Raw genomic sequence first — 15,043 nt, 5'->3', positions numbered from 1 at the left:
CGAATCACAAAATGCGTGTGTGTGTGCATGCGTGTTCCCATCATCTACTTCTCATTCTCTTTGTGGATTCGTTCTGTCTGGAACTGTGCTTTTGCGTGTAGTTGTCAGGTTTGGAGAGAGGAAGAGTGGTGCTAACTTAATTGCGTTCTGTGAATAATTTCACCTCCCTAATTTGACGCTAATGAGAGTGTCGCTGCTTACGTATTTATTTATCCAAACATTAATTGACAGGACCGACATTAACCGGGGCTATTATTGCGCATTTGATCGTGCACAAGGGAACAGGGGAAAACATGACTAATTATGATCTTAAAGGGCTGACGTGGGCTTCCGTGATGCAGACTGGAGCTCAAGTCCCCGTCAGCGTTTCAGCAGCAGCGAGGCAGGCCACAGGGTGACAACGGCTAATCTAGTTGTCTCGCTCTACGCCACACACACACACACACATCCTTATCCAGAATGAAAGCAGCCGACAGGGCCAGACCATAAGACCCTCATGGCTCATCCTTCAGCGGGGGGAAAAACAGAAATTGTATTGATTGATGGTGAAAGACGTCTTTACTTGTGTGAACTGTTAGCTGATGTTTCTTGTTTTTGTGTGTTTACAGGCGGAGGGTGAAGACAACCTGAAGAAGATGCAGCTGATGGAACTGGCCATCCTGAACGGGACTTACAGAGACACCAACATCAAGACACGTAAGCCTGCGCACGCACACGCACACATACACACAGGTTCACTTTAATGACAATCCCAGAGCTAATTATTTAACAGTCATCTCCTTCACTTCATAATGATTACAACAGTTAAAATGTCTTGAATGAACACGCACAAGATCTTCATAATAGTGTACTAATGTTGACATATTTATTAACACACGTGCAACAGATACACACTCTCCCATAGACAACTATACTACTTCATCTTTCTCTCCATCATTCAACATAAACTCTGTCTACCTCCACAACCAGCTGTATCCATTAGAACAGAACCCCTCCCCTTCCCCCCCCTCCGCTCCCCCGTCACCCATACTGATCACACACTGCTGCAAACTCCCGGTGGCTTCTGACTCCTTCCCTGCAGGATCCCACTTGCTCATCACTGCATGTCCAAGCTTAGTTCACGCATCACTCACATACACTGTGTTGTCCAATCATCTCGTCCTTCCTGTCCGAGGGGCCCGCCCATCGTCCAGTCATGTGCGTGTGGTCTGGGATTGCATCAGCCCATGACACTTGTTCACATGTTTGGAATGTTCTAAATGTTATCGTCACCAGAATGTGTTTTGGTCATGAAAGCACTGTTGCCTTTTTCTGCCTGATTTAGTTCTGGACGCGTTTCCCCAGTCGTAACCTGGGTAACCTGAACAGCAACAGCTGATTTGGTTTTCTAATGACCAGACCTCAGTCTAGCAGCCCTGGCCCTGCTGAGGCATTAGTAACCCATAATGTGAATTAGCCAGACAGCCAATATGACACGGGAGCTTAATGTAAACCATTGATTCATTTGCCCTGACCCTGGCTGGTGAGCACTGTTGTGTGCAGTTTACCACACAACAAACACAAACCCATTTTTGAAAACCATTTTATTTATTTTTCTTCTCATTTCTGTATTGATTGTGTTTTTGTGTGTCACCCCGACCTCCGTGGTGTGACGGTGGTGCAGAGGAGAGCAGGGGGAGGGGGGGGTTCTAACGTGGTCGCTCTCAAACGGGTCCTCCCTGCCGGCTCTCCCCCGCTCCACCATCACATCCAGCCCCGCTCGGGGGGCTTGGATCTGTTTGGATCACATGTGCTGCCTGCAGAATGTTTTGCCTAGATGTTGTGGTGATTGGTATGCTTATTATGGTCTGTGCATTTGGGTGAAGGCAGCAGTTTTATTTTGGTATGGGTTTTTCTTTTGATTTTCCTGATATTTAATTTTTTGCTAGATTGTGGCTTTTTGTGGTTCACCACCGTGATCATTGCATGGACTAATTTGATCCTTTTTTCGCCCTTTTCCTCCTTCCCTCCTTCCCACCCTCCTCTCCCTCCTTCCCTCCTCCCCCCGAACTTCCCCCCTCCTTTCCTGCTTTTGTATTTTCACTCTGGCTTTATTTCTCCACCTGTGATTTGATCACCCACACCACCACATCTGCCACCCTGGTCCTCTATCTCTGCCACTGTCTCTCTCTTTATATACCTTTTATCTGTCCTTTCTCTCTTACTGCTCTCCTTACCCCTCTCTCTGTCTGTGCCTCTTTCTCTGTGTGTCTTGGTGTCTTTGTCTCTGTCTGTATCTCTCTGTCTGTCTATTTGTGTCTTTGTCTCTCTCTCTCTGTGTCCATTTGTCTCTCTCTCTCTCTCTGTGTCTATTTGTGTCTTTGTCTCTCTCTCTCTCCTGTCCTTCACTCTGTTGCTTATGGCAGCCACCCTTGCGTTCTCTCTTGCAGCGGCGGCCGCCGCCGCTCAGGGCCCCCGCCTCATAGCGGCCCCCCCGGGCCAGGTGCTGCCCCCTGGGAGCATGCGCCCCCCAACACCAGGAGGGACCCCCATCATGAACATCATCAGACCAGGCCAAATGGCCGCCATGCTCCCCAACGGCACCCCCACCCTGGTGCCCCCCACGCCAGATGGCGGCATCATCTACACCACCCCCTATGACTACCCGTACACCCTGGCGCCCACCTCCCTGCTGGAGTACCCCCTCGAGCACAGTGGGGTTCTAGGTAAGCGACCCTGGGGCATGGGCGCCGCCAGCTTTAGCCCCGGACAGGAGGGCAGCTTTTTTTACCACGGTGGGTTACTGGACGCGGCTTCGATGAGCCACAGTCAGGACTTGTTGAAAGGTAAATATGTCGTCTCCAGCTGAGGACAACAGAGTGGTGATGTTGGTTGAGGGAGGATGGCCGGCGGGGGAGGCCGGCCGGGATGGATGGATGAACTAATACTGGGCACGGGGGGACAGGGAGATCCCCTGCTAGGGCACCTGTCTGGCTAGGGAGTCACTTTCTGAGGGAGACAGGTAGGGATCAGCTGATGTAGTTGCTCTCATCACCTAGCAGGACCCAGGCCTCAGCTTTCAGTCACGGCTGCATTCCACAGCGCAGTATTGTGCTCATTTATTGCCAGGCCCCTATGTAGGAGGAATTTTCTTTTGTTTGAAGATGGCACACACATACAAACATGTTTCTATACACACACACACACACAAACTTTGTGCACTGTTTTCATACGCTTGCCGGAGGCACATTCAGTCTGGTGGTAGATCCCCTTGGATTTCAGAGGCTTTTGAAATGATTTCTCTCTCCTCCCGCTCTGCTCCGCTCCTGGCCTTGAAGCCTGCCGAGCGTCCCTCTGCGTCCCGCTGGGGATGTTCATTAAATTCCTCCAGTCTTTCTTTTCCTTTTTTTTTTGTCTCTCCTCAACCCTCTGCCATTGTCTTATTTTTACCCTCTTGAACTTCACCTCTGTACAGATTTCTGCCGCTCCCTTAGCTAAGATGTCAGGGGAATACGTTAAGCTTTGTTTGTTTGTGAGTGTGTGTGTGTGTGCGCACACATGGGTATGCAAACACACCAGCGCTGAGGCACAAAGCCCCACTCTGCCAAAGATCTGTTTTATCAGAGCTGTCACCTTCTGATTTAGGCAGATAATAATGGTAGGCTGTGGTATGTTCTCCCTGTAACAGTTAGTATTCGTGTCTTGGCAGTGTGGCAGAGGTGTGTGTGTGTGTGTGGCTGCTCTGACATCATCAGACTGCGCCAGCAAGGCTAGCAGCGGCCCAGCTAACCTGTGCATTAGGGCTGCCTCTGGGAGCGTTTGCGGAGAACAGACACCACTGGATTTCCCCCCTTTAACTCTGAGGGTTACAGGAGCTTAAAGCGTTTTATTTACTCACTGTATTGATCGTCCCCTTCAGCTAGCAGGCCCAAAGGAACACACACACACATTCACACGCGGCTGAGCTGCTAGTGCTAGCCAGGTGCAGGCAGGCAGTGATGGAGGAGACTCGAGGACATCTGGTGTTGGAGAGTGGAATGTGGGCGTGAGGAGTCGTCAGCCAACCATGGCAGGTCTGTGTCTCCTGTCCGGCCAGGAAAGGAGAGCTGCTGCTCTCAGACAGTTTAGGAATGTGGTGAAGCCACCTCTTTTCTTCCAACGAACATTCCAGAATAGAACCCTTCCAAGTCCCAACCTGGGCCAACATTCCATCAAGGCTCTTTAAAAAAAAGAATCGTTTAAACAAGTCAAAACTGTGCATGGTGTGCATTTGACTCTGTGCCCATCCCGTTGTCGCGGCAAACCATTCCACAGGGGCGGGTTACCATTTAAGCCAATGAAGGCTTCAGACACAAATCTCTTTAACCGCACTCTCTGTAATGAACAGAAGAGAAATATGGCGACGCACGCATCCTTCTGCCATCTCCTTGGCCTCCTACCAGCTAAACCATCCTTCCTGGCAAGAAAACAAATCTAAAATATTGACTCTGCTGCATAAAAGCTGAAGAGATATAACTCCAGAGTTTTTGGAATGATATCTGGCTGTGTTGTGCTCTGGCTAGCGTTTTTGATCATGTTTATTAGTATTTTTTTGTTTTTGTTTATCCTTCATGGATTTATACCTTGGATCACACTTTTAGAACAAGCCTTCTCTGGGTATTGATATTTGTCTTTTCAGTCTGGAAGACATGCTAGGGTTTATCTTTGAAGGATTTTCATTCAAGGTTTTTTTTTTTTTTTTGTGGGTTAGGGTTCCCCTTTATGGGAATTAAATCCACCACCATACACATACCATACACACCTGATGACACTGAATGAACTGACTACCAAGAGAGATCACAAATGCGAAACAAAATATTTTTGTGACAAATATGAGGGAGGCAAAATGACAGGCCTGGTTCTGCTTTCAGTGAGCAGATTGACAGAGAAAATATAGAGAGAGAAAGAAAGAGCGAAAAGATTCAGAAATAAAGTGAAAAGCGAATGAGAAATTGAAAGAGAGAGAGAAGGGTGTTTGAGAGCCAGGTGGTGTCTAGCACTATTCAATTACCACCAGAGCTCTATTGGATTTTCAACCTCTAAAATTGAGAGACAAATTTCTCTCAATCCCCCCTCTGCATCCCACAGGAAGACTCAGACAGCCTAGTGGTTCCCTGTTCCCCTGCCCACCCCCATTCAAAGAACCCGCTTAACACTTCAGTACTGTGGAATTTTCTTACCCTAAGTTATACAGTTATAAATATCAAGTTAAATACGAAAGATGTATTATTTTTTCTATGCATTTTCTATACATAAATGTATGTATCATGTAATTCCTGTATAATATGTATAATACTAATCTGTGTGCATTGCATAAGCAGTATAAATGAGTTAAATGTGAATATTGTTGTTACTGTGAGAACTGTCTTTCTCCCTCTTAAAGTGAATGGTTTCTAACCTTGTGGACCTGTTGCAATCTAGGTGCAATGGCTACTAAAGTGAGACGGCATGACACTCGGGTCCATCCTTACCAAAGGATTGTGACCGCAGACAGAGGTCAGTTTAGTCTCTAAGATACTCTACTATTGACTGTTTTTTAAATTGCATTGACTTTATTGCCTTTAGTTGGGATTTACAGTTTATTTGTGTCGTTTTATTTTTTTTATTTTCGCTGCCACCACCACCTTCCTTCCCTACACATCCACACACCAGCTAAATGGTTGCCTGTGGTATGCACATTATGTTTACATTCATAGCGCTCCATTGATCTATTTAACATATTTTGAAAGCTCAGGCAAAAAGCAATCTACGTTGCTTTGGTTTACATGACTATGAACCCCCACCTTCTGACAGGACAGGTAGTCCACAGCACGCAGTGCTCAAGCTATTTAGTTACATTCCTCTTAAGTGATATTAGAGCCTCAAAATAGGTCAGACTTGTTCCCATGCATCATTTACTGTATCTCATCCTCTTAAAGGAAGTGCAAGGCAGCAGCTCTTAAAGGTAACTACAGCTGCATCTCTGCGTTGCTCACAGTGTCTTTCTATCCTCTGCCTCCACCTACACTGACTCCAAATATGTGAAATGTATCCTTCTTTCCCCTGGAGGTCATATCTGGTCTGTAATGTCTGGACTGGTTCAGGCCTCCGTTCCTCTATTCCGTTTTGACCAGTCCTGTCATTTTTGATCAGGTCCAGGGGAAGGAGAAATAAAGATGCATTCTTTACCCGGAGGATTGGAGTGGTTCCTCTGATGGATCAGTGTGAGTGCAGATGGAGGAGAGGACATGAGGATAGGAGGCCCACTTGATCGTCTGCATGGTAGTCAGGATGGATCAGTGTAGCTACAGTGCCAAGTTGCTAGCAGGCATCGTTTTACTCCTTGATTTTATTCTGCCTTAATGTTTGCTTTGTCTCTTCATATATCTCCATGTAGAAATTCACAGGCAGGCTCATACATCTGAGAAGGCTAGAGTTCTCTCGGGTGTCTCGCAAATAATGAAATAAAGATAAATACATGGAAATAACTTTTGGTATTATATTTCGGTTGTACACGAGGTACTAATTTTATATTTGACCGTTTTATATCAAATGTATTTATGGCTCCTGTAAATATAAAAATACTTATAAATAAAAGAGAGAAATAATCGGAAATCAACGATCTATCTATTCATTGCGTAGTACTAGTTTACTTTTATTCACCAAATAACACTAGTCTCCGTAAGTCTCCTTACCACTAATTACACTGATCGTAACTTGCATTCCTACTTGAAAGGAACTAAACATACTAGTTTTTGTGTACTTTGTTTGTCTGTTTGACCTCTGCTTCTGTTTGTTGGTACTGGGGGTAATGTAGCGCTTTAATGAAACATGGTTTTGATTCAGGTTGGGGGCTTAGTAGTTGGGATCATGATGTAAAAACGTCATGATTATAACGAGATCAGCTGGGTTTGACTCTTGGCCAAGGAATTAGGGGGGAAAAAGAGATTGCATTCATTTTATTGTTAAAATGATGTCATTCCAGTCTCTTCTTGCTGACACTAATATCCTTTCTATCTTTTTTTTCTGTTTGTTTTGTTTTTTGTTTCTAACCACCTAGCCGCCACCGGCAACTAACACATGACCTTCTGACCTCTGAACTCTTCACCCAATGACGAGCCGCCCCAAGCCTGCCTGCTGATCAGTTAACTGGTAATTGCCTTTTGCTAGCCTCTCGGACGCAATGACAGAGAGGCGCCTGCCCATACAGTTACTCTAACATGTCTGGATGAAAACACAAACACCACAATCTCATAGCAAACACAACAAAACCCATCAACAAGTTGTGTGACTTTTATTTTATTTTATGTTTCATTTCCTTCTTGTTCATTGAGTTATAATTCCCATTCTCTCTCTTTCTTTTTCTTCATGAATCACAAAGTGGGTGGATGTGTTGTTACTGAATCTGCACTGAATTATATAGCAATAAAACTCCTCCCCCAACCCCCCCCACCTGCTCTGATTCGGTGACCTCACTAGTTTGAAATAAACAACTTTCAATTTGAGTTGATCTCACGCTATATGCTGTCACACAATGATGACATCACCCTACCCCTCCCAAGACCCCCCCTCCCCCCTCCTGTTCCAAACCCACTTGGGCAAAGAAAAAGAAAGAAAGAAAGAAAAAGAGAGGGAACGAGAAACGACACTCACACAAACTTGTTAACTTCTGTCATTTTCACGTGAGTCCTGTTGTTATCCAATCTCTTGATACGTAATTATGTGCTGACACATTCTGGGTGTGCCCTGAAGCGGCTGTTTTTAAAAGCATGGCTAAATTGATTGCAAACGGAGCTTTTTATGATTTCTGTTTGTGTTCCGTTTCTCCTGTGTTTTATTTTCTCCCCACTTGATTATGTTCTTAGTCGTACACATCTCCCTTCTCTCTGTACTGAGAAAATTGCCAAACAAAGCAGGTAGTGAGAACGGAACGCAACTGGCACCTGATCCCTGTAGCGGGCAGCAAGCTGCAGTCAGGACATACTCTGGGGGTAGGATGGGAAGGGGAAGAATAGGATGAAGAGTCTGTGTTTTTAATACTATTGAGTTTAGGACGTGACGAGGTTGTTGGGGGCAGTGGAACAGTGGATGAGTAAAGTCCGCTAGCTACTGACCATGACTATCGCCCTCCACACGTTCACTATACAGTGCCTGACAGATTTAGAAATCTCAATGAATTAAGCGAGCTGTGATTAAAAAACAAAAAACAAAAACAAACTTAACAAAAAAAAAAAGTATTAACGTGTGCGTATTTAGCCAAAGGGTTTCCAGTTTAACTATATCTATATAATTATGTATCTAACTGCCGAGGGCTCTCTTAATAATCTTAGAGTTAAAAGGGTGTGTTGTGGTGCCTGCATAAATTTAAAATGATAGCCAATCAGTAAGCCAGAGATTCTTCATCTTTGCGGTCCCATGAAGAGAGAACCAGACGATTAACACTAATGCTCCTCAGATAAGACAGCTCCTCATAGTGAAGCATTGTACATACATATAATTTTTCCTCTATTTTGATTTTGCCTTCAATTTTGATTTAAGTTAATGCATCCTCCCCCCCTGCCAAAAGAACAAGCCATTTTTTGTTCTATATTTTTCCAGTTGTCTCTGACTTGTGTGTGCTCACATGTTGGTTTTTTAACCCCATTTAAAATCATCAGGCAAATCATCAGGCGTCTTATGCTGGCCCTCCTGAGAATCAAATTAATTTTGGAATAATTTTTAGATTTTATTTGAACCCTTTACACATCATTCTAAGTGTTGTGCATCCACAATGTGTCTCTTGCACATCCCATAATGGTAGTCCAGCTCCTGAGCCCCTAACTGTTTCTTTAACTCTTTCTCAAGATAAAATAGGATGTGAAAGCCATGCCTGCCTGTTCAAATTGCTTTATACATACCTGTTATATATATATATATAAATATATACCAATGTAGATACCGGTCATTGCATATAAACATACAGAGGAGAACAAAATTAGATACTTTTACAGGGTGCTGGAGAAGAATAAAAAATATATTTTTGGCAATTTTAGCTTTTTATACTTAACTTGCAGTTACAAAAAATTAAAAAACCATAAAAAAGTTTAAAAACAGAATACATAAAAAGGAAGAAAAAGATGTTGAAAAAGATGCTGTGTTACTTTGGATATTATTGGCGAGGAAAATAAAGACCAAACCAGTCATACCCTAGGAAAGATGTGAGAACTGCTGTGTGTTGGAGGGAGAGACTTCAAGAGAGCATTAAACGATGGTTTCAAAAGTGCCTTATTGACGGTCGTTTCTGTTTTCCAAGTGTCAACATTCTGTTTCAATAATATCCAGAACCATCAAGGAAAGTGCAGTGGGATCAGAGGCAGGTGGTCTTGAGCTCTTAGTGTTGAGCCCGGTAGCTCCATCATATTGCTGAGCTGCCAAAGTTATTCTATGCAAAAAGAATAGCAGTCGTTTGACCAGCTAAATATGTGCCATGGTTTTGTCTTCCTGAGATTCAGTTGATTTTTTTTGTTTTCTTAATGGCCCCTAACTCTGTCATTTTGAACAAGATGGTTTTTCTTTAAAATTGATTTCCTTTGTTGTGACTCTGGTAATTGTATCACTGTTATTGTCTTGATTTCTGGTTACTGTGACTACTCTTCCAAGAACAAAGTGAACTGCCAATAACCAAGCAGGGCTCTGCCAGGATGTGTTTTAATAATTAAGCTGAGGAAAAAAAATGAATTTAGAGTAAATACGATTAACTGGATGGTGGGCCGTTTGCGAGAAAATTCTGTTGTTGAAAACTCTGTTGTTTCTAGAGCTGGAAACCACCAGTTTCCTGGTGAGCTTCTCTCCCTGAGACTGAGCCCACATGACTCTGGGTGAATCACTCACAAGCCACACCTATGCTTTTCCACTAAACTTGAGTGAGTAAAGCTAATCTAATCATAAGACGTACTGTCCCAGAATCAATGTTTCCAAATCTGGATGTGATGTTACAGGAATGGGTGGGGGGGGGGGGGGGGTAGTGTAATTGGCTTGTGATAATAGTGAAAACATTTATGATGAAGAAAAGCAGACCGGTGCCAATTTAGACTGTGGTCAGTTCAGCTATGACTGGGAAAAGCCTTGCCTTTGTGTCTAAGTGAATCACCGGCAACTGATTTTCAGTTATTGAAACAACCCGAGGTTTCTTCTAACTAGACTATTGCATTCAAATGAGGTATTTTGGAGAAATATACCTTCCCTGGCAGTCTATGATGCTCTGTATTTTTCCTCATACATACTGTTACAGCGAAAAGGTCAATTCAATCTTTTTCTTTTCTTCTTTTCAGTGTTATGAACTATATTTTAAAAAAATGAAATGCAATATTAAAGTGGAGCAAGAGATGACAATTCAGCATTTGACAGTATTAAGATAGTCCCTCTGCAATGTTCCTAAACGCTGTGTCATTGTACAAGGCTGGTTAAGTCATCAGGTAAATGGTGAACTCTACCGCACTCTCTCTGACCTGCCTACTACATGTATGATAATGTAATTTACAGCCATTGTTACAGGTTTATAATGTATTTTTCTAATCTCATTTTATATGTATATTATAAAAGCATTTTTCTGACTCTTTATTTGATAAAGCCCACTGCAATTTTTTTTTTTACGCCCCTCCTCTCTCCCTCTGCTCCCCACATCCACTCATACATCTTGAAATCTGTCTCTCTCCTGGGGAGTGTTGCCTTTCCTAGAGTTGTATTTTGTTTTTCTTGCCAATTCCTAGCTTGTTTAACTCATTAGCAACTTTATTAGTTTTCTTGTCATAAGTATTTTTACATGCTTGCATTTAGTTTTCATGGTGTATGCTGTTATTTTTCTTATTAACCCCTTGGCATTTATTTTAATAAACATTCTTAGTAAGAATTTTACTAACTTGCTGATATTTTTTGTCTTGTGTTTTTAACCAGTTTAATGAATGTACTACCTTGGTCTGGTTCACGGACTAACACAATTAAAACTGGTGTCTGGCCACCACACACTTACAGTACACTGACACACACACACACACCTCAAGTACACTCCAGTACACACAAACAACAGTCCTTCATCATGCATGCACCACATACACAGATTTGCACACACACACACACACTGCCTAACTGGAACCTGTGCACGAGCCGAACTGTCCCTCACACCCGCTCACGCACTCTCACCTGTGTTGCTGGAAAGATCTGCTGACACCCTTCAAATCCCCCCCCCCCCCCCTCCACCCCCACCACGCTGCTGTGTCCCGTGTCTCTTTGTCTCCATGACAACTCTCTTGTTGTGTTGTCCTGTCAGAACACCATCTCAGAAGGGGAAAGCTACTCTCTCTAGGATCGGATCTGTAGGGATGCAAGAGGAAAATAACGTGATTATTTCCCAAGAACGATGAAGCTACAGTCCCAAGCTACAGACCAGACTAGATACATTGATAAGAGAACGCCATTGGAAGGGATTTACCTCGCTTCATCTGTTGGGGGGGGGGGGGGGGGGGAGGACTGTCGCCATAAAGATGGAATGCTGACGGTAGCAGAGGCAAAACATTGGTGCATGTGTAGCTGCTTGAAACACTGATACACTCATAGCCAAAGGGCTTTCGCAATTATAACTGTTCCTTATCCATAATCTAAAAACACTACTTATATAGATATTGATCAATTCACACTTCAGTAATAAGTAAATTGGCTATAGAACAGGATGCATGAATTTAGTTGTGTTCTTGTGCTACACGCAGGTCCTAAACACTAGGATATTGAAGTGCCTCCATTTATTGTAACGCTAGGGCTGTGCTGTTTCACTTAGCATCAGCCTGTAAGCAAATGGCTGAGCTAATTAATGAGTCCTTCGTCTGTGCCTATTGACTGGCTGATAGTAGGTCATTTGGGAGGACCTCTAATGTCAAAGGATATTGTGTAATTCTGCTTTATAGTACATATAAACTGCTTCCACATTGTCAGACTCTAAACCCGTAGTGTAGTATTGTCAAACTTTGGGATCAAAATATAATTTATAGAATTGAGATGAAGTTGTAAAAGTCTAAGAAACTGCCTCGAGCACATCCAGTGTTTACTAATGTGTGGGTTTAGGCTCCGGGTCTCCTTCAGTTCTGCTCTTCTTGTATTCGTGGCTTCCCTTTTTTCTTCCTCCACTAATCGAGGTGTTGAAACTGACAAACACGCAAAGATTAACCTAATTTTATTTTTATGATGATTACTTTAACCCACTGAGTGTCTCTGCACAACAGAAACAACCCAGGCTTTAACCGTCTAATTCCTTAGTTTCTTCAAGTAAACAAAGCGATCAAAGCCGCTAACATTTGACTTTCTCTCTCCGCTGACTGACATTAACATTCTTCTTCCTGATCCGAGCATGGGTGTTATCTCTGCTAACACCTGGCTCTAGACACCAGCAAAGAAGAGACCACCCTGTTGAATAAAGGGACGCTTGTCAATCTATATATTGGCATTAACTAATGGGAGCAAGGTTTCTGTCAATTTCGTTTGGTGTTCTCAATAGGCATCTTTCCCCATTCGTTTGTGCAGTTATTTGGAAATTGTTAATTCTCTGTATCAAAAGAACAACCGTATCTGAATTCCGTCCTTGAGAAGGAGACTAACCCATCTGAAGGGTAGTTAAGGGTTTTTTAGGAAGGCTTGTTCTCTGAACTAAACTTTTGAAAAGAATATGAAGTGGAAAGTCATATTCTGGTGCACAACGTTTAACAAACACTGCCTGCCCAGATTGCATCTGTTCTTGAATGTGTGACAAGTGCCTTTGCCAGAGATTGGAAATTTATATTTTTCTACTTTCATTGTCATTGAAGTCACAATTTAAATCCCTCTCTTGGCTTTTTTTCTTCTTTTCGGTGAGCACTCAGCTTTTTCTTTACACTGTAGATTATTAGTGGTGCCTCATTTTCCTTTTTGTTTAGCTGGAATATTTTGACCAAGATTGGGATTTTGGTCGTCCTTATTGTCTGCCGTTAAACCACAACTGCTATGTTTTTGGTCGATTTTCTGAAATAGATTTTAGCATATTAAGAACTATAGTATTTCCCCATGTGGCAATAAATGACTGGACCACATTATGCATTAATAATGGCTGTGTATGGAAACAGCTGTGCGTGGTTCAAGATCAAAGTGCCTTTTACCTGGACAAATGCAGGGCATTCATTGTACTTTTGTGCGACTACCTTCCTTCTGTTTTGTATGAGTCGTATCTTTTATAAAAATACAAAATAAAAAACATTCCTCAAACAATGCAAATCTATACGACGGCAGGTCAACCCATCAGCATGGTCTCATAGTGATGTAGCACTCAGGTGGTTAAAGGGCAAATACTACCAAAACCTGGAATGAGGAATTTAGCCCCACTGGAAAATACTTTCTTGTTTGTAATTTTTTTTCTGTTGTTTGTCACCGATGTGAGGTAAAAGCTGAAAAAAAAAAGAAGAGATTTTTTTGCTCCTGAGTTTATGTGCCATATAATATCCTCATACATATAGGGGTGCACTAAAAATCTGTGAGAATTTGTTGTGGAGTTGTACGTTTTTATGTGAAGTAGTTTTTATTTTGTTGTTTTGTTTTTGTTAACTTGTTTTATAGTGGAATATAATAGAAGTCGTAGAATATAAAACATGTACTGCCGGTTATGATGCTCACACCAAAATAATTAAAAATAAAAATACATGTGTGCAATAAAGAACCATATTTACAAGTGTCACTGACTGCTCTACATGGACTGGTGTATCAGATTCTACTTCCTGTTTCACCATTAAATAATTTCCTGGAAGCCTGCTTTACCAGGCAAGAACTATCTTAAGGTAAGTTCACTTCATAAAATTCACTAATAACTGTAAGCTCTTCTGGAATGTTAGAACCCAGACTATCTCTCATTTGTTGCAATGAGCTCCAGAAGTAGGATTTTGGGGTCAAGTCCTGACTTAATGGGAGTGATTGTTTGACCCCATTCTCAGTGTGGCGTGAAGGTAAAATGGGGCACTTATTCGAGCATGAACTCAAACAAAACGAAGTCTGGATCAGTGGGAGTTGCCACTGAAGCAACTAAGTAGTATGTAACTAATATTGCAATTCCAATATTGCACTCCTTGGCACGTTTCCATTGAAACGTGCCAAGGAGCCCATGCCATGACAAACCTCTGGAGTTTACCAGGCTAATTCCTATCTGCCTCTTGACGGGTCATTAGCACATCATTGTCGAGCGCTGCCTTATTAAACACAGGAGCTGCGCAACCACCTGACTTATTAACATTAGCTACTAGCATTAGCGTCGATCCCTGCGGGCATGGTGTTGAATACCTGTTAGTAAGTTATCAGGGACACCGGCATGTTATCTACCAGGATTGTAATGACGATTACAGAGCGTTCCTCTCTGAAGGCTGCAGTATCAGGTCTTCCGCTGCTGCGGAGCACGGACCTCAGATTGTTCAGATGAGTGGGTTGTTTATATTGTGCTCGAGGATACAAAAGCAAGCGATCAAAGCGGTAGTGCCAAACTTAGATGTGTATGCTCTTTCGCACACATTCTCACACACACATGGCTTCCTTACACACTCCCATCCACATGAACACGTTCTCCTCTCTCACGTACACACACACTTGCAGGAAGAGGGAACTGTTGAATTGGCCATTGGGGAGTTTTGGTTCACAGGAGGGCCTGCTGGAAGTGACTTTCATGCCTCACAGGGTGTGGTGGGGGGGATGGAGATGGCAGCTTTGGCTGCTGGGAAGATGCATCAAAGGAGCATTTGTCGCAGGGAGCAGCTGGGAGTACAATCAGAGCAGAAGAGGAGGATGAGGGGAGGCGGAGGGGGGGGGGGGGGGGGGAGAGAAGAGTTGCGTCAGGAGTGACAGATGAACCAGCTTCCTGTGGAATGAATACAGGGCATTCATCAGAGTGCAGCTGTTTCAGTGTGTGTGTGTGAGATGGTCTATGTGTTTGCTGGTTAGTTTGTGTGTGTGTGAGAGAGGGATAGAGAGTTGTTTCCGAGTACACAGTTGTTGCAGGTTTCAAGTCCAG

General features: G+C 43.1%; 1 protein-coding gene across 7 annotated transcripts in view; it reads left to right on the top strand.

Moving 5' to 3' along the window:
- qkia (QKI, KH domain containing, RNA binding a) overlaps window positions 1-13,726 on the top strand; it is a 67,110-nt gene extending 53,384 nt beyond the window's left edge. The window contains exons 5-8 of one of the 7 annotated variants that reach the window (XM_067242592.1): window positions 609-696; window positions 2,406-2,705; window positions 5,440-5,514; window positions 7,058-13,726. In XM_067242592.1, coding sequence (XP_067098693.1) covers window positions 609-696; window positions 2,406-2,705; window positions 5,440-5,514; window positions 7,058-7,074 — 480 coding nt within the window. In that variant the 3' untranslated portion in view covers window positions 7,075-13,726. Of the gene's footprint in view, window positions 1-608; window positions 697-2,405; window positions 2,826-5,439; window positions 6,613-7,057 lie in introns of those variants that run through there. The other 6 variants (XM_067242587.1, XM_067242591.1, XM_067242586.1 and 3 more) reach the window with 6 other exon arrangements.
- Window positions 13,727-15,043: the final 1,317 nt, after the last annotated feature.

Source organism: Osmerus mordax, chromosome 9 (assembly GCF_038355195.1).
Source record: "Osmerus mordax isolate fOsmMor3 chromosome 9, fOsmMor3.pri, whole genome shotgun sequence".
Taxonomy (NCBI): Eukaryota; Metazoa; Chordata; class Actinopteri; order Osmeriformes; family Osmeridae; genus Osmerus; species Osmerus mordax.
The sequence above is the reverse complement of the archived record's forward strand: the minus strand, read 5'-3'. Positions and strand labels throughout refer to the sequence as shown.